Consider the following 19823-nt stretch of genomic DNA (forward strand, 5'->3'; position numbering starts at 1 on the left):
TTACATTTCACTTTTTATGCTCAATATACAGTGAGAAAATAGGGTTCACGTAGGAACACAATCACTCTATACAAAGCTAATTTTCCATGTTGCATCGGACGCAAACAGCAAAATGCAAGGTTGGAGCCAAAAGGATCAGATATATTTTACAGAAAACCTCTGAGCCGCTCTGCAGTGTGCACAAGTAGGTGGGCAGCTGTATAGGGGTTGCATTGCATGCCATGCCCCATCATAGATATTTTGTGGTAGGCCCGGAGCTGCATAGCTCATGTACCCCATATCGCATAAAGAAAAAATGAAGTGAAGTTCTGGGCCCCAATCCCTAAGAAGGATATTAGTGAGTTAGAGCGAGTACAGAATAAGGTTGCCGGTATTTTGAAGGGCTGTCCTGGTCAAAAGTGATTTCTTGTTTTTCCAAATTAGGAAAACCGGGCAGGATTCCCTGAGATTGATGCGGCAATCAGCCAATTGCGATCACCATGTCATAACCCCACCACTGACATCATCGCCTGCCCCTGACACGTCATTAACGATCCATGTCATTGGTCTGCCCATTATGTTATGGCCCCAACCAGAATTACCTGCCAGGAAAAGGTGACAACCCTAGTGCAGAAGTGCAACTAGATATGTTATATTATAAAGTACAAGTTTCTTTAGGGATCTCCCATAGACTTCATTTTAATCAAATAATTCAAAATTTAAAAAAATTATTACCTTTTTCGCTGAAATAATAAGTTTCTTGTACTTAATTTCAACTAAGATAGAATTAATCCTTAGTGAAGGCAAACAATCCTATTTGGTTTAATTTATATTTCAATATTTTTTTAATTAGATATACTAAAGGTATGGAGATCACAATTCCGGAAATACCCCTAATCCGGAAACACCAGGTCCGGAGCATTCTGGATAAATATATGTGTGTGTGTGTGTGTATATATATATACTATATAATATATATATATATATGTATATATATATAATATATGTATATATATATATATTATATATATATATATATATATATATATATATATATATATATGTATATATCAGTCCACGAAAGCACTCACAATATCAACAAATTATTTATTGGTGTATTGGTGCATATATTGGTGCACTTTGTCAGAGCAGATTTTATGCAATTATATAATTGAATATTTTTTCAAAATCAAGATTCAATAATTATGCTAAACATGTGCATGGCACCTCACAACGAGCTCTTAATGATTATAGGGACAAATTCCAAAAAGGACACATTCAAAAGTTTACTTGTAAATATTAACCTAAAGCAATCATTCAATCATTCAAACTCTGCTTTCATTTCCATTACTGCTGCCTAACTGAAGTGAAATGCTAATTGGTTTGTACAGGAAGATTAAAATTAAAATTGTTTTGTTAATGTCTCTCTATTGTCTTGTCAAAAACATGTATTTTCAAATCCTTATACTGTATCAAAAGATAATTGATCCCTTTATAAATAGCTGTAGAATACTGTTATGAATTACAGTCTGATATAAATAACTGTATGAGAGTACAGAGAGAGAGTACAGAAGGCACAAGGCACAGCAGCAGATACTTGTAAGCACTTATTGTGTTCATTGTTTGCAAAGTAGGTTACTGTTCATGTAAAAAATAAAAGAAACAAACATTCAACTAGAAATATGATTTTATCTTTATTCGCCATCATAGGCCAACCTGCTAAAATGCATGTACTTCTCTATACCAATACCATGTTTCAATGAAGTAACAGATATATTTCATGATAATAATACTATAATTGCAGTGTTTCCTAACCTTTCCCCTAGGCCCAGATTAATCATAAATCAATTATAGACCTTTTTTTTTTTAAAATGAAGATTAAGGGGCACATTTACTAAGGGTCGAAAATCGAGGGTTAATAAACCCTCGAATTCGAATATCAAATTGGAAGGATTTAGCGCAAATGCTACGATCGAACTAAAAATCGTTCGATCGAACGATAAAATCCATGAAGGATTTTAATCGATCAAAGGATTTTTCTTCGATCAAAAAAAGCTTAGAAAAGTGATGGGGAAGGTCCCCATAGGCTAACATTGTACCTCGGTAGGTTTAAACTGCCGAAGTATGTAGTCGAAGTTTTTTTTAAAAGAGACAGTACTTCGGCTATCGAATGGTCGAATAGTCGAACGATTTTTAGTTCGAATCAAAGGTCGTAGTAGCCTATTCGATGGTTGAAGTACACAAAAAAACTTCCAAATTCAACGTTTTTTTCATTCGAATCCTTCACTCGAGCTTAGTAAATGTGCCCCTTGGTGTAAGCAGTATTTTTAGGGCCACATTTACTAAGGGTCAAATTTCGAAGTGGTAAAACTTCGAAATCTAATCATCGAATTGTAAAAATTCGAAAGTCAAAGTTTTTTTATGAGTGAATTTAGCAGTTTTCGATCTAATTCAAATCGTTCGATCGAATATAAAAATCTTTCAAATCGAACGATTTCAACAATTTAATCGATCGCTCAAATGATTTTCAAAAAAAAAACTTTGACTTCTAAAAACTTAGCCAAATACTGGCTATAGGTTCTAGGAGGTCCCCATAGGCTAACATAACAATTCGGCAGGTTTAAGGTGGCGAAGTCGAAGTTTTTTAAAGAGACAGTACTTTGATTTTCGAATGGTCGAATATTCAAAGTTTTTTCAATTCGAATTTTGGTCTATTCGATGGTCGAAGTACCCAAAAATTAGTAAATGGGCCCCTTAATATGTTAAAGGGGATCATGGAGACCAACAATGAACAGCACAACCCAATTTAGGGTTAAGAATCCCTGTGGTAATTTAATAGCATGATTTTATCTTTAGACATAAGTAATGCAGTTTACTATATTTATGTGTTTCTGTCTATGATTAGTTAGACTAGAATAAGGATGATAAAAGCATCACCAAAAAATAAACAGCAGCTTTTATTAAGGGAATTTAAAGGAAGATAAGAAACAATATCAATAATAACAATATTGCTTTTAATTTTTTTGTGTACTCTTTTTTTATACTACAATTGTTGGGCACTTTATTACATTCTATTGCCAACTCTGCTGAACCAATCAGCCAGAAACAGTTTAAAATCCATTCAGGAAAGACTTGGAGAAAAAAACATTTTAAAAATGAAAAACACGCATGCAAACAAAAACAATGATCTACTACAACTTAAAATAGTCTTAATCACTGTCACTGTGCCATACTAAAAATTGCCTGTAATATTAAATGCCTTAAATGTGTTATAAACACTACAAAAATCAAATGTACTCCTAAACATTGAAAGTTTTCAAGTGCTTAAGTAAAAACCATAAACCATCCAAGTGTACTAAACTGCTGGATATCAATAGCTTTATACAGGTATGGGACCTATTATCCAGAATGCTCGGGACCTGGGATTTTCCAGATAATGGATCTTTCTATAATTTGGATCTTCATACCTTAAATCTATTAGAAAATCATTTGGATATCAAATAAACCTAATAGGCTGATTTGGCTTACAAAAAAGATTAATAATATCTCAGTTTGGATCAAGTACAAGGTACAGTTAAATTGTAACAGAGAAAAAGGAAATAATTTAAAAAAAATTTGGACTATTTGGATAAAATGGAGTCTTTTGGAGACAGCATTTCCATAATCCGGAGGTTTCTGGATAATAGGTTTCCGGATAACAGATCTCATACCTGTACTGGGGTTTATTTCTAATTATACCCCTGAATAAAGTTATGTGTCAATAGACAGTAATATCAAGCCCATGACTTTTGAAGTAGAATTAGGAAACAAAATGAAAAGGATCAGGAATATACTGTAGTCTATTGAACAAACATAGTTTTCAGCAATGTCCTATACATATACGCAGGCATTCAATTTAGCAGTTAATATTAGGTTTATAAATAGAACTGGTCAGGGTCACCCTTAGTGGCAATAGAATCCCATTATTAATCTAACCTGCTCCTTTCCAGCTGTTGTTGATGTATAACTCAACATGCTGAGAATTGTAATGTACTTTGGGTGCTTCTCAGCTCAGGTACAACATACTTTAACACAATATTGCATATACCACAATTGCCTATTCACAGAAAAGAGAAAAAACACACAATAAATTTTTATTACTCTCCTGTTTCTGAGCAGGGCAGACACCTGGCCACCCCCTCAGCAGCACCGAGTCCACCACCACACACAGCTTTCACTATAGTAGAATAATAATTGTTATGGTAATATTGCACTTACCGTTCTCCAGAGCCTTTTCTTTTTAGGGCTTATAGAAGTGGCTGTAACAATGATGTGTGAGACAGAGACCATGAATCCAAAAACAATGGCCAAAAGAGTTCTCACTGGCAGCAGGGCATAAGCCACAAAGGTCACCAACATGAGTTGCCACAGTCCATTTTCAGAAGAAACAAGGGGCTCCAAGCCATAAACTCCCAAAGAGAAAGGGCAGCACAGGAAGGAAAAAGTAAAGCTGAAAAGTAAGGTTAATTTGACAATTTGCTGGAGCTGAGTGACCTGCAGATACTTGACGTTGGTGACTATGAAGAGAGAAAGGAAAATGATGCAGTGCACTGGGTGGGAGCCCTTGGAGATGGTCAAGTTCGGGCCAGACATGAGTTCCAGCAGTGCCAAAGTGCCTGTCATGATGATGAGCACTGTCAGAGCTTTCAGGGTGGAAGTTTGCTCCAGCTTCAGGTTGTAATTTTGGAAGAGGGATTCCAGCTCTTTGCAGTCAAATTCGTCTTCACATGCAATGGCATCCAAAGGGGGGGCGGGCAAGCAGTGACACTTCTTTCTCCTGGTTTTTACTTTCTGGAAAGGTATTTCCTCCATATCAGTGCCATTCATACACCCGAGGGGAACGCTGGGGTCTCTCTTCTTCTGCTCATTCAAGCTCACAAGGGAAGCACTGAAGGAAATCAGCAGGAAGCCGCCAGAATGGAGAACATATAATAGGAGGTTATAATAAGGAATGGATAAAAACAGCTACATCCCAATTTATGTGTGAGTATGAAAGAGAACAGAACGACATTAAAGGGCACCCGGCAGGGATTATAACATCCAGACCAGCAATCAACAGGCACTGCCTTGGGTTACATAAATTGCTAATTCCGAATGCTTCTGTTTAACTAAAGGAAAATGCAGGTGATGGGAAATACTATGGTGATTTTGTAGGCAATGGAGGACAGTGAGGTAAAGGGAAAAGGATGGTGATGATGGTTATATTAAAAAAAGAGGGAGAGAAAAAAAGAGGTCAAAAGCTGCTAAATAGAAAGAAAGGAAAAGGTAATTCCCTTCCTACGTGCAAGAGCATTGCACAGAGCACTGTCTGCCTGGCGTCTGCGCATTAGGTGCTTTGGAAGCCAGACACGTCTCTCCAATCTGAGCAGATTGACAAGTAGAAAACACAGATTTGACAACATGACCACGGTTGAGTCAGCTTTGCAAACACCCTCCTCTCTCCTCCCCCTCTTTTGTATATGTGCTAGGGAAAAGCACCCAGGATAAGGATACAATGCTTTCTAATTGGCTGCTCTGTGCGCCTGGTTCATCTTCCTGGCACCTGAACTAAAGCTTGGGAAGGAAACACTCTGCAGTGAGCACTGACTGGATTCATGCACCAATGTAGATAATACTGACGGGTGGGAATCTTTGTTCTCCCTCTGACATGTTACTACCTCGTATTACCGCACTATACTGGAAAGATAATCCTTATTTTTCCGGTACCTTTCATCACGTGCTTAGTTTAGTTTAAAGGGGATGTTAACTCAAAAATCATAATCTTTGTGTGTGTGTCTTATCTAGACCCAATGATATCTATCTGCAATAGAAACTTTAAAATTCTCTACCATTTTTTAATTAGAAGACTTGGTATTGTGCATCTTCTCCTCATTCCCTGACAGCAGAATTTCTGCTCACAGCTCCTACAAACCTGTACGGCCAGTGGCTGTGTGAAAAAAAAACTGGGTACTGCTCTGTACCAGACTTGATAGAAAATACAAAAAAAGGGACTGTCCTATAGCAGTATTAAAAAGCACAGGTTACTGGAGCATCTTTGGTCAGTTGCTGATAAATGATCTCAGGCTTAGATAAGTAAGCCCTCCCCCCCTCCTTCAGCTGCAGACTCTGAGAACAGAGCTCCAGCTAGCTTTGTTTTAACCCTATTTTAACTACTTTGCCATCTGATTTTATCAAGCATATCAAGAGGAGTACATGCTGTATAAAAAAAACACAACTCAATGGGGGCATGTTGTATTACATAATAACTTAATGAAGAACTGGGTGAATTATCATTTCTCAGTATAAATAAATTGCAAGAAATTGCTATTGAAAGCAAATAACATAGCAAATGTCAGCTTTGCATGCTGCTTCACAGGTCTGTTAAAGGAGGAGGAAAGGTCAAATCATTGGGGCTGCCAAATGTAAGACACCTATCAGTGATTATAATCACTTACCTGATGTCCCTAGCCAGAGTACCAGCCTGAGGTATCAGGTACCCCACCAGTGATTTAGCCTTTCCTTCTCCTTTAATCCACTGGCTTCTGTAACATTGATTTAAATTTCAGACCCACCAGGGCATAGGAAAGGAGAGAACAGACAGATACAGCTTTCAATAGCAATTACATTTACAATTAATGTAAACCACAAAGGCTATTGTGATACTAAGCTCTATCGTTAGTATAGGTATGGGTATATAGAATTTAATTAAAAGTATAGAGGGGTGTGTGTATGAATGCTGGATAGAGAACTGGCTAAAAGATAGACTACAAAGAGTGGTGGTAAATGGAACATTTTCTAATTGGACCAGTGTTGTTAGTGGAGTACCGCAGGGCTCTGTACTAGGTCCCTTGCTTTTCAACTTGTTTATTAATGACCTGGAGGTGGGCATTGAAAGTACTGTTTCTATTTTTGCAGATGATACAAAATTTTGCAGAACTATAGGTTCCATGCAGGATGCTGCCACTTTGCAGAGTGATTTGTCTAAACTGGAAAAATGGGCAGCAAACTGGAAAATGAGGTTCAATGTTGATAAATGCAAGGTTATGCACTTTGGCAAAAATAATATAAATGCAAGTTATACACTAAATGGCAGTGTGTTGGGAGTTTCCTTAAATGAGAAGGATCTAGGGATCTTTGAGAAGGATCTAGGGGTCTTTGTAGATAACACGTTGTCTAATTCTGGGCAGTGTCATTCTGTGGCTACTAAAGCAAATAAAGTTCTGTCTTGCATAAAAAAGGGCATTAACTCAAGGGATGAAAACATAATTATTCCTCTTTATAGGTCCCTGGTAAGGCCTCATCTGGAGTATTCAGTGCAGTTTTGGACTCCAGTCCTTAAGAGGGATATAAATGAGCTGGAGAGAGTGCAGAGACGTGCAACTAAAGGCGCTTGCGAGGGGACATGATTACACTTTACAAGTACATTAGAGGACATTATAGACAAATAGCAGGGGACCTTTTTACCCATAAAGTGGATCACCATACCAGAGGCCACCCCTTTAGACTAGAAGAAAAGAACTTTCATTTGAAGCAACGTATGGGGTTCTTCACAGTCAGGACAGTGAGATTGTGGAATGCACTGCCGGGTGATGTTGTGATGGCTGATTCAGTTAATGCCTTTAAGAATGGCTTGGATGATTTTTTGGACAGACATAATATCAAAGGCTATTGTGATACTAAACTCTATAGTTAGTATTGGTATGGGTATATAGAATTTAATTAAAAGTAGGGAGGGGTGTGTGTATGGATGCTGGGTTTTCATTTGGAGGGGTTGAACTTGATGGACTTTGTCTTTTTTCAACTCAATTTAACTGTAACTAACTATGTAACTATCTCTTGCCTTGAACCACCATTTCATGATGGTCTGTTTGCTGCCTCAGAGATCGGCTGGTCAGAAATACTAAACTCTAACTGTAATAGGAAGAAGTGTTGAAGCAAAAGGCAGATATCTGTCTGTTAATTGGCTCATGTGACCTAACAAGTATAGTTTATTTGGTATGTTTGTGTGCACAGTGAATCGTATGATCCCAGGGGGCTGCCCTGATTTTTTAAAATGGCAATTTTCTATTTATGATTACCCAATGGCACATATTACTAGAAAAGTATATTATGAAAACGGTTTGTTCACATGAAGCAGGGTTTAAAATGCGAGCTGTTTTATACAATATCTTTTTATAGAGACCTACATTGTTTGGGGGTTATAGTTTTCCTTTAATTTATATTGAATGTTGCTAAAATGCTAAGTGCTTCGAGTTCCTGACTCCACCTAGTGTCCCAGTTATCTGTCTGTGATTTTTTGAGTGCTTTTTTGAAAAAAAAAATTACAAGTCACATTATATTGGAATACTTGGGGAACAATATTGTAATGCTAATCTGGCTAGTGAACAGAGCATGGTTACATTTGGACTCACACTTCAGGATCAGGGCCTTCGCTAAATGGAAGCATTCCCTCTAAGGTGTAAACTACAACACTCAGGCTACTGTGCATACAAAATACTGTATGCAAAATGATTGGGTGCCAGGAGGTTCTTATGATGCAAACAAAGAACTGTTTATTAGTCCGAAAACAATATCCCCAGGTTTACTCACGTATACAAAGGTGACACACAGGAGGAGTACATGCAGATGATACAAAATTTTGCAGAACTATAGGTTCCATGCAGGATGCTGCCACTTTGCAGAGTGATTTGTCTAAACTGGAAAAATGGGCAGCAAACTGGAAAATGAGGTTCAATGTTGATAAATGCAAGGTTATGCACTTTGGCAAAATAATATAAATGCAAGTTATACACTAAATGGCAGTGTGTTGGGAGTTTCCTTAAATGAGAAGGATCTAGGGATCTTTGAGAAGGATCTAGGGGTCTTTGTAGATAACACGTTGTCTAATTCTGGGCAGTGTCATTCTGTGGCTACTAAAGCAAATAAAGTTCTGTCTTGCATAAAAAGGGCATTAACTCAAGGGATGAAAACATAATTATTCCTCTTTATAGGTCCCTGGTAAGGCCTCATCTGGAGTATTCAGTGCAGTTTTGGACTCCAGTCCTTAAGAGGGATATAAATGAGCTGGAGAGAGTGCAGAGACGTGCAACTAAAGGCGCTTGCGAGGGGACATGATTACACTTTACAAGTACATTAGAGGACATTATAGACAAATAGCAGGGGACCTTTTTACCCATAAAGTGGATCACCATACCAGAGGCCACCCCTTTAGACTAGAAGAAAAGAACTTTCATTTGAAGCAACGTATGGGGTTCTTCACAGTCAGGACAGTGAGATTGTGGAATGCACTGCCGGGTGATGTTGTGATGGCTGATTCAGTTAATGCCTTTAAGAATGGCTTGGATGATTTTTTGGACAGACATAATATCAAAGGCTATTGTGATACTAAACTCTATAGTTAGTATTGGTATGGGTATATAGAATTTAATTAAAAGTAGGGAGGGGTGTGTGTATGGATGCTGGGTTTTCATTTGGAGGGGTTGAACTTGATGGACTTTGTCTTTTTTCAACTCAATTTAACTGTAACTAACTATGTAACTATCTCTTGCCTTGAACCACCATTTCATGATGGTCTGTTTGCTGCCTCAGAGATCGGCTGGTCAGAAATACTAAACTCTAACTGTAATAGGAAGAAGTGTTGAAGCAAAAGGCAGAATTCTGTCTGTTAATTGGCTCATGTGACCTAACAAGTATAGTTTATTTGGTATGTTTGTGTGCACAGTGAATCGTATGATCCCAGGGGGCTGCCCTGATTTTTTTAAAATGGCAATTTTCTATTTATGATTACCCAATGGCACATATTACTAGAAAAGTATATTATGAAAACGGTTTGTTCACATGAAGCAGGGTTTAAAATGCGAGCTGTTTTATACAATATCTTTTTATAGAGACCTACATTGTTTGGGGGTTATAGTTTTCCTTTAATTTATATTGAATGTTGCTAAAATGCTAAGTGCTCGAGTTCCTGACTCCACCTAGTGTCCCAGTTATCTGTCTGTGATTTTTGAGTGCTTTTTTGAAAAAAAAAATTACAAGTCACATTATATTGGAATACTTGGGGAACAATATTGTAATGCTAATCTGGCTAGTGAACAGAGCATGGTTACATTTGGACTCACACTTCAGGATCAGGGCCTTCGCTAAATGGAAGCATTCCTCTAAGGTGTAAACTACAACACTCAGGCTACTGTGCATACAAAATACTGTATGCAAAATGATTGGGTGCCAGGAGGTTCTTATGATGCAAACAAAGAACTGTTTATTAGTCCGAAAACAATATCCCCAGGTTTACTCACGTATACAAAGGTGACACACAGGAGGAGTACATGCAGATGATACAAAATTTTGCAGAACTATAGGTTCCATGCAGGATGCTGCCACTTTGCAGAGTGATTTGTCTAAACTGGAAAAATGGGCAGCAAACTGGAAAATGAGGTTCAATGTTGATAAATGCAAGGTTATGCACTTTGGCAAAAATAATATAAATGCAAGTTATACACTAAATGGCAGTGTGTTGGGAGTTTCCTTAAATGAGAAGGATCTAGGGATCTTTGAGAAGGATCTAGGGGTCTTTGTAGATAACACGTTGTCTAATTCTGGGCAGTGTCATTCTGTGGCTACTAAAGCAAATAAAGTTCTGTCTTGCATAAAAAAGGGCATTAACTCAAGGGATGAAAACATAATTATTCCTCTTTATAGGTCCCTGGTAAGGCCTCATCTGGAGTATTCAGTGCAGTTTTGGACTCCAGTCCTTAAGAGGGATATAAATGAGCTGGAGAGAGTGCAGAGACGTGCAACTAAAGGCGCTTGCGAGGGGACATGATTACACTTTACAAGTACATTAGAGGACATTATAGACAAATAGCAGGGGACCTTTTTACCCATAAAGTGGATCACCATACCAGAGGCCACCCCTTTAGACTAGAAGAAAAGAACTTTCATTTGAAGCAACGTATGGGGTTCTTCACAGTCAGGACAGTGAGATTGTGGAATGCACTGCCGGGTGATGTTGTGATGGCTGATTCAGTTAATGCCTTTAAGAATGGCTTGGATGATTTTTTGGACAGACATAATATCAAAGGCTATTGTGATACTAAACTCTATAGTTAGTATTGGTATGGGTATATAGAATTTAATTAAAAGTAGGGAGGGGTGTGTGTATGGATGCTGGGTTTTCATTTGGAGGGGTTGAACTTGATGGACTTTGTCTTTTTTCAACTCAATTTAACTGTAACTAACTATGTAACTATCTCTTGCCTTGAACCACCATTTCATGATGGTCTGTTTGCTGCCTCAGAGATCGGCTGGTCAGAAATACTAAACTCTAACTGTAATAGGAAGAAGTGTTGAAGCAAAAGGCAGAATTCTGTCTGTTAATTGGCTCATGTGACCTAACAAGTATAGTTTATTTGGTATGTTTGTGTGCACAGTGAATCGTATGATCCCAGGGGGCTGCCCTGATTTTTTTAAAATGGCAATTTTCTATTTATGATTACCCAATGGCACATATTACTAGAAAAGTATATTATGAAAACGGTTTGTTCACATGAAGCAGGGTTTAAAATGCGAGCTGTTTTATACAATATCTTTTTATAGAGACCTACATTGTTTGGGGGTTATAGTTTTCCTTTAATTTATATTGAATGTTGCTAAAATGCTAAGTGCTCGAGTTCCTGACTCCACCTAGTGTCCCAGTTATCTGTCTGTGATTTTTGAGTGCTTTTTTGAAAAAAAAAATTACAAGTCACATTATATTGGAATACTTGGGGAACAATATTGTAATGCTAATCTGGCTAGTGAACAGAGCATGGTTACATTTGGACTCACACTTCAGGATCAGGGCCTTCGCTAAATGGAAGCATTCCCTCTAAGGTGTAAACTACAACACTCAGGCTACTGTGCATACAAAATACTGTATGCAAAATGATTGGGTGCCAGGAGGTTCTTATGATGCAAACAAAGAACTGTTTATTAGTCCGAAAACAATATCCCCAGGTTTACTCACGTATACAAAGGTGACACACAGGAGGAGTACATGACACACAGTCACATCAGGTAACAGGTATTCAGCTGAGGAAGGACTCCATTAGGTGTTTGTAGATTCAGTACGTCATTCCCATCCAGTGCACTGTTCAGGAAGCTGACAGCTAACCTAACACCCTCTTCACTGAGGTCCCTGCACTGGAGGCATTCACACAGAGCCTCTGGGAAGCTACTCTCTGCTGCAAATCCTTGTTGGAGCTTCAACTGCTCTTTCTCTTTAACCTATCTACCTTTCTCTCCTAGAGAGACTATTACAAGTCTGCCCTACTATAGCTAAACCTCATTCACGGGGTTTCCTGGTCTCCGACTTCTTCTCTCAAGAGCACATGGCCTTCCTGGGCCTAGCTGTACCCAGGCCCCCCTGAGCACACCCAGCTGGATCACCATCCAGAGGCCAAAGAGGAAGAGGCCATTCCTTACACACACTATTGCAGTGTGGCAGGAAGTGGTCATTACACCTCTTGACCAATAACACTAATGTTAAACTCAAATGGATACATAGGCTTTTGCCTAGTAACTAGGGAAAAGGGTAAGGCCTTAAAGCCATAGGGACAGATTAACCCCTAAGGTCCCCTACATTAGCTCTTCATCAATGATTGCCACTTACTTTTAAAATGATTTGTACATTCAATATCTATTTGCAGAATGTCTAAAAACAATTTAACTCAAATGCAAGTCTAACAGATATAACTGTTGTTTCCAGGATGCCTTAAATGAATTACTTATAAGTTACATGTACAACATGTACATTTAGGGCCATATTTATAATGCTGTGTAAGAAAACAGCAGGATAATGCACCACACATTGCCAGGCTTCAATGTGTAAAAACAGTAATTAGACACACCATCGCCATTTATTTTACACAGCTTTTTCCACCATTTTTTTCAACAAATTTCATTTTATACAGCATAGTAAATAGACCCTTAGTATTTTAAATTGAGACAACCATTCCCTTGTTCTTAAACATCAGTATTTGCGTCAGTATTAATTTTTTTTATATTTCCTGCTAACACATTTATGCAGTGCTTTACAAAAATAATATATAATTCACCTCAAGTGCCATCTCCTCTGGATCTTACAAACTAAAGTCCCTATCACAGTCATGCACAGAAGGGTCAGTTTCATCAGAATCCAATTAACCTGCCTGTATGTTTTTTTAAATTTGGGAAGAAACCCACAGGGAGAACGCAAATATTTGTGTGCACATTTTAAACTTTTGTGTGCAGTTTTTAAAAACTGTGTGCTCAGGTCAGAATTAATACAAAATGTTATGTTTTCACAGAAAATTCTTTGTGTGCACCACAATTTGTTAGAGGGAACATTGCCATCTACATTTAGTCCCCTGGCTGGAATGCAACATAGAACCACAGCCCTGTGCGGCAACAAAGCTACCCGCAAAGGTGAACAGGGCTCCTCTATAATGCATCAAGTACAGTAGTCTTGTTCAGCTAAACTGCCACTGGCTGATTTGCAGGTTACAGTTTTATTTAAAACTTTAGTTGCCTTTCAATACAAAATGTGCTAAGCTTTTTAGAAAACAAACAAAAGTAGTGTAGCGCTATAGTAAACTGCTTTGTGCGAGGGTAGTTTTAGCTACTTTCCTTTGTGGGCTGATACCACAGATGAGCTCTCTTTCTCAGGGGCAAGCCCTCGCAACGCGGAGGAGGCAGGGTGTAGTGTAACTGTAACCAGGTGCAATAGCACAATGATGGGCGCCAGTAGTTCTTTAACGGTTGAACATAGAACTGTATTTATTGAACAACAGCACATAGATCATTCAGCACATTGATCCACAATAGAGCATAGAACATACACAGCAGCATAAAGGAAGCATATACTCACAGCACGTATAGGCTGAATCCCCACAGGTGAGGGAACATACAGCAGAGAGTAAGTTGACAGCATGTGATGGGTATTTTCCAGTTTTCAGGATATCTTCCAGTGGCAGACTAGGGGAATTCCTACCATCCCTATCTCAACACTTTAGTCCTTACTCCGGGTCAGTAATACCCTGGGATCTTAATCCCTCTAATCTCCTCGGTGGAGCCTTGAGCTGCTCAACTAAATAACCTCTCTATCACTCCTACAGTGATCTATAATTGAGTATAGCTGTCTAATTACTAGGGCCAAGGCGCCTAGGGTCGACACTACCCATTCCCTTCCAGCCTGCTTGGTTGGGCTAAAGCAATGTACCCAGACCTCGTGGTTCCTAAACCTTTTATAATCTGGTGTACACTGTGTGAACTACAGGGGTTACATAAGCACAAGGTCCCCATAAGGACCCACTGAGGTGTCCATATAACTAGGGATGTGCCTGTCTGTAAAGTGTAAGGGTGTCTAAGATTTCCACATCCCTACAGTAGTTTGAATAAAATATAGGATAAGGTCCTTTTAAAATTCCTCTTTACTCTTAATCAGGGGTCCCCAACCTTTTTAATGCATGAGCCACATTCATATGTAAACAGAGTCGGGGAGCAACACAAGAATAAAGAAAGTCCATGGGGATGCCAAAAAGGCCTGTGATTGGTTATTTGGTAGCCCCAATGTGGACTGGCAGCCTACAGGCGGCTCTCTTTAGCAGTACGCCTAGTTTTTATGCATCCCTCAAAACTGCCTCCAAGACTGCTTTGAGGTCACTGAAAGCAATATCCAAACGGTTGTCGATCAACATGTTGTTCACGATTGAAAAAAACTACTCTAAATAGTAACAAAAAATAATGTCTTAAAAATGTGTCACCCTAGTTGACATCACCCTAGTTGACATCATGTAAAGCAGAGTGTGTCTCCTAAGCTGTAAATTTACTGTCACAGCTTTCCCTTTAAAGAATTTCCCTGTACCCATGCGTGATCAAGGCCAGTTTGTCACTTAAGGTAGTTGCTTGAACCCACCTCTATTTTGCTTTACTAGGTTCTTTAAAGGGGTAATTCACCTTTAATGTAACTTGTAGTATATTGTACAATGGTTGATTCTTAGCAATTTTTTAACTGGTCTTCAGTTTTTTATATTTTCTGAATATTTGAATTCTTATTTTGCCTGTTTTCACCTCTCAAATGGTGGTTACTGAACACAGCAGTAAAAACTTTATTGCTTTTCCTCCTGCCATTCATTTTCTAGTGTCTCATTCAAGCCACTGCCTGGTTGCTAGAGTAATTTTGACCCTAGCAACCAGATATATGCTCACATTCCAAACTGGAGAGCTGCTGAACAAATAGCTAAATAATTAGTTAAATAAAAAATTGCAAATTGTTTTAAAATATTACTGTCTACATCATACATTGCATATGCTCATAGGCTCCAGTTTGTCTAATGGTTCCTGGTATATATAATGAGAATTCAAAGAGCAGGTGAGATTACATTTGTTAAACAAGTTTAACTTTTAAACCTAATAAATAAATCATCAGTTACGGTGGTTCACATTAGTAAATATTAGATTTCATGAAGGATCAAAGAGGAGAAACCACTGTGTCCTGTTTTTTTCTTTCATCTATTGATAGGCAAACCTCCTATAATCTGTAAAAGCAAAATTACTGAAAGGCAGAGTTCAAAGCTTTAGATCAGCGAAGGATATTTTATTCAATACATTGAGCAGTATGCTATAAAATACAATATGAAACAAATATTCTGAAATATTTCCATGCCATTTTATAGACCAGGAAATTGTTTACATCATTCATATAAACCAACATAATAGGTTAAAGTCCTATATCTATAAAATTAAGTTCTTAAAGGTACTGTCACAATATGATTGATACATTGACCTAGCAAGTTTCCCTCTTGCTTTCTCTATTATTCATTTTTATTTACTTTGTTCAATTCAGAAGTTATGGTCCATATACACAGCAAAAGTTCATGTCATGATGACAGATTTAGGAGATAAACTACTTGGTTTAGCAGCTTGTACAGAATTTGTTACTCTTACAAATCCCTTTACATTCTCTTGATACAAGAAATTATGCTTAATAAACTTTAACTCATACTGCAGTTTTCACTGGCCTTTATGCAGAATAGAATGTACAAAATTAAAAAGTAATAATTATCCCAAGGGCATCTGGATTTTATAGGTTTGTTATTCACTGTAAGGAAAAACATGCTTTACATTTGACATGTAACAAAAGTTACATAGCTACTTTTTATTACTCATCTTGCTATTCAAACTGTCCCCTATTAATATTCCAAATTCCCATTCAAATCAGTGCATGGTTGCTAGGGTAATTTAGACCCTAGAAACCAATTAGCACACATTGCAAACTGGAGAGCTACTAAATAAAAATATAAATAACTGAAAAAACACAAATAATAAAAAAATGAAAACCAAGAATATCACTCTCTATGTCATACTTAAAGTTAAAGGGATACTGTCATGGGAAAAAGTTTTTTTTTCAAAATGAATCAGTTAATAGTGCTGCTCCAGCGGAATTCTGCACTGAAATCCATTTCTCAAAAGAGCAAACAGATTTTTTTATATTCAATTTTGAAATCTGACATGGGGCTAGACATATTGTCAATTTCCCAGCTGACCCAAGTCATGTGACTTGTGCTCTGATAAACTTCAATCACTCTTTACTGCTGTACTGCAAGTTGGAGTGATATCACCCCCCTCCCTTTTCCCCTCCCAGCAGCCAAACAAAAGAACAATGGGAAGGTAACCAGATAGCAGCTCACTAACACAAGATAACAGCTGCCTGGTAGATCTAAGAACAACATTCAATAGTAAAAACCCATGTCTCACAGAGACACATTCAGTTACATTGAGAAACAAAAACAGCAGCCTGTCAGAAAGCATTTCTCTCCTAAATTGCAGGCACAAGTCACATGACCAAGGGCAGCTGGGAAATTGACAAAATGTCTAGCCCCATGTCATGTTTTCCAATGACAGGATCCCTTTAATTTAAAGGTGAACAACCCCTTTAATTATTGTAATTTACAGACTAGGATAGGTATAGGAGCTGTTATCCAGAAACTTGTTATCCAGAAAGTTCCAAATTATGGGAAGGACATCTCCCATAGACTCCATTTTAATCAAATAAATCAAATCTTAAAAAAATAGTTCCCCTTTACTCTATAATAATGAAACAGTACCTTGTACTTAATCCTAAATAAGATATAAATAGTCCTTATTGGAGTCAAAAAATCTTATTGGTTTTATTTCATATTTAAATTTTATTTAGTATTTGTAGTAGATGTAGCCATGGGAGCCATGCTTAGGCTACATTTATGGAATTTTCTATGTACATATTATTGCTGCATAAAACCAGTGCAAACGGCAACCGGTATAAATTAAGGCTGCTTAGGTGTTATCGCTGTAGTATACACATTTTATATGGATAATATGGGCTTGCCTGTAATATATGAATGACAAAACAGGCTGTAGTGGTTTCTCTTCTTTAGAGCTGGCATATAAAAGCCAAGTTCTGTTCTAATTGAACTACTTCTACCATAATAAATACACAAGAAAACAGGACATAATTAATCAAATTAAAAAATATATATACCTTATCCGTTCCGTCTGCACATGCTGTACCACATAGTAACATAGTAACATAGTAACATACATAGTAAGTAAGGTTGAAAAAAGACACATGTCCATCGAGTTCAACCTTTTTTTTTTTTTTTTTGTTTATTAACTACCTATCTGCCAGTTGATCCAGAGGAAGGCAAAAAAAACCCATCTGAAGCCTCTCCAATTTGCCTTAGAGGGGGAAAAATTCCTTCCTGACTCCAAAATGGCAATCGGACTAGTCCCTGGATCAACTTGGACTATGAGCTATTTCCCATAACCCTGTATTCCCTTACTTGCTAAAAAGCCATCCAACCCCTTCTTAAAGCTATCTAATGTATCAGCCTGTACAACTGATTCAGGGAGAGAATTCCACATCTTCACAGCTTTCACTGTAAAAAACCCCTTCCGAATATTTAGGCGGAACCTCTTTTCTTCTAATCGGAATGGGTGACCTCGTGTCAGATGGAAAGACCTACTGGTAAATAAAGCATTAGAGAGATTGTTATATGATCCCCTTATATATTTATACATAGTCATCATATCTCCCCTTAAGCGCCTCTTCTCCAGCGTGAACATCCCCAATTTGGCCAGTCTTTCCTCATAGCTAAGATTTTCAATACCTTTTACCAGCTTAGTTGCCCTTCTCTGTACCCTCTCTAATACAATAATGTCCTGTTTGAGTGATGGAGACCAAAACTGTACGGCATATTCTAGATGGGGCCTTACAAGTGCTCTATACAGTGGAAGAATGACCCCCTCCTCCCGTGACTCTATGCCCCTTTTAATACAGCTCAAGACCTTATTTGCCCTTGATGCTGCTGACTGGCATTGCTTGCTACAGCCAAGTTTATCATCTACAAGGACTCCAAGGTCCTTTTCCATAATGGATTTGCCTAGTGCAGTCTCATTAAGGGTATAAGTGGCTTGGATATTTTTACATCCCAGGTGCATGACCGGTATCTTTGACTTCCGTGTGCTGTGTAGTGGTTGCGAAACTAGAAGTAAGTCATGGTCTCACACACTGCGTTTAATTACTTTATATGAACTTTGTTCACCGCATTTCTTTACAAAAAAGCATTAACATTTCGGCTTATGGTCTGGAGGCTTTGTCAAAATGCATTACCATGTTTAACATAAACATGGTAATGCATTTTGATAAAGGTTCCAGACCATGAGCCGAAATGTTAATGCCTTACATATATATAAATGCACAAAATGTCTCTGTCTTAAATATATTGATAAAGGGTTGAGTGCAGAGGACTTTTGTATTTGTCTATATGTATTTTGTGGTCACAGCCTCATTGCACCCCCGCCTAATGGTTTTAATATATATATTACACAGGCAATGGCATAGGGCAGAATCCAACTCTGGAGTGTCTGTATTTTTGTATCTATTTCTCTTAAAATCTCTCTGAATAAATCTCAGCCTGCCTATGCATGCCTTTCTCTCAGTGTGAAAGCATTTCTGTGTGACACATACTGTGTTTTCCAGTCTGTGTCTTTTTTTTAAAATAAAAGTGTGTAAAATGTAGGATTTGATAACATGTGCCACTTATGTTACATATCTGTCACATATAATTATGAACAATGAAATCAGTTACTTGTTATAATACACTGCACAGACACACATTGGACTACTTAACTCTAAAGTACCTATAATCTCTAAACAAAATATACATTTTTTGAGAATATATAAAACACATTAGAAAGATCCAAGTAAAATAGAATGGTTTTGGTAAAGAGTAGAAATTTTCTGTTTTGGACATATCGAAATGATAATTTAATAAGGGAATGATAATTCCATAAATTTACCGACACAGTAAAATAGCATACACAAAAGTAACACCTTATTCCCTGGAGAAAATTAATGCAAAATGATCTTGTTGATAAAAATATAAATATCACAGCATTAAGTAAAGAAATAAAAGAGTCATAAAACCTAGAAAACCAGGGAACAAAGGTATAACAAAATATTTTTAAAAAATGTTATGGAAGAAAATACACTTGTTCTCATGGCTCCAGGGAACAATGCGTTTGTTATTTCTACCACAATTGTACTCCTATGTCTACTTTTGGATAATGGTATTTTATCAAAGGCATGTACAGTATATTTGTATACATCCTTTAGAATTACACAATTCCAGATTAAAGTAGATTCAACACAGAGACAGCGTGGGTCTGGGTGCACATGCTTCACACCATCAGCTTAGTGGGTTTCAACTTCAAAACCAATAGGCTGTCCTGGCACTGAAAAGCTCTTCAATAACAGCCTTTTACTACTA

At 37.6% G+C, this 19823-nt stretch overlaps 1 protein-coding gene and 1 long non-coding RNA gene across 6 annotated transcripts in view; one reads left to right on the plus strand and one right to left on the minus strand.

Annotated features, from left to right (window-relative positions):
- adcy1.S (adenylate cyclase 1 (brain) S homeolog) overlaps window positions 1–6099 on the minus strand; it is a 142869-nt gene extending 136770 nt beyond the window's left edge. For all 3 annotated transcript variants that reach the window (XM_041567580.1, XM_041567579.1, XM_041567581.1), the window contains exon 1: window positions 4237–6099. In XM_041567580.1, coding sequence (XP_041423514.1) covers window positions 4237–4845 — 609 coding nt within the window. In that variant the 5' untranslated portion in view covers window positions 4846–6099. The remainder of the gene's footprint in view (window positions 1–4236) is intronic.
- The window catches only part of LOC108705350, a 39397-nt gene that overhangs the window by 2357 nt on the left and 17217 nt on the right, over window positions 1–19823 (plus strand). Inside the window, exon 1 of one of the 3 annotated variants that reach the window (XR_005962223.1) lies at window positions 4920–5001. The exons of the other annotated variants lie outside the window; for them this stretch is intronic. This is a non-coding gene — a long non-coding RNA (uncharacterized LOC108705350). Of the gene's footprint in view, window positions 1–4919; window positions 5002–19823 lie in introns of those variants that run through there. 3 annotated transcript variants of the gene reach the window in all.

Source organism: Xenopus laevis, chromosome 6S (assembly GCF_017654675.1).
Source record: "Xenopus laevis strain J_2021 chromosome 6S, Xenopus_laevis_v10.1, whole genome shotgun sequence".
Taxonomy (NCBI): Eukaryota; Metazoa; Chordata; class Amphibia; order Anura; family Pipidae; genus Xenopus; species Xenopus laevis.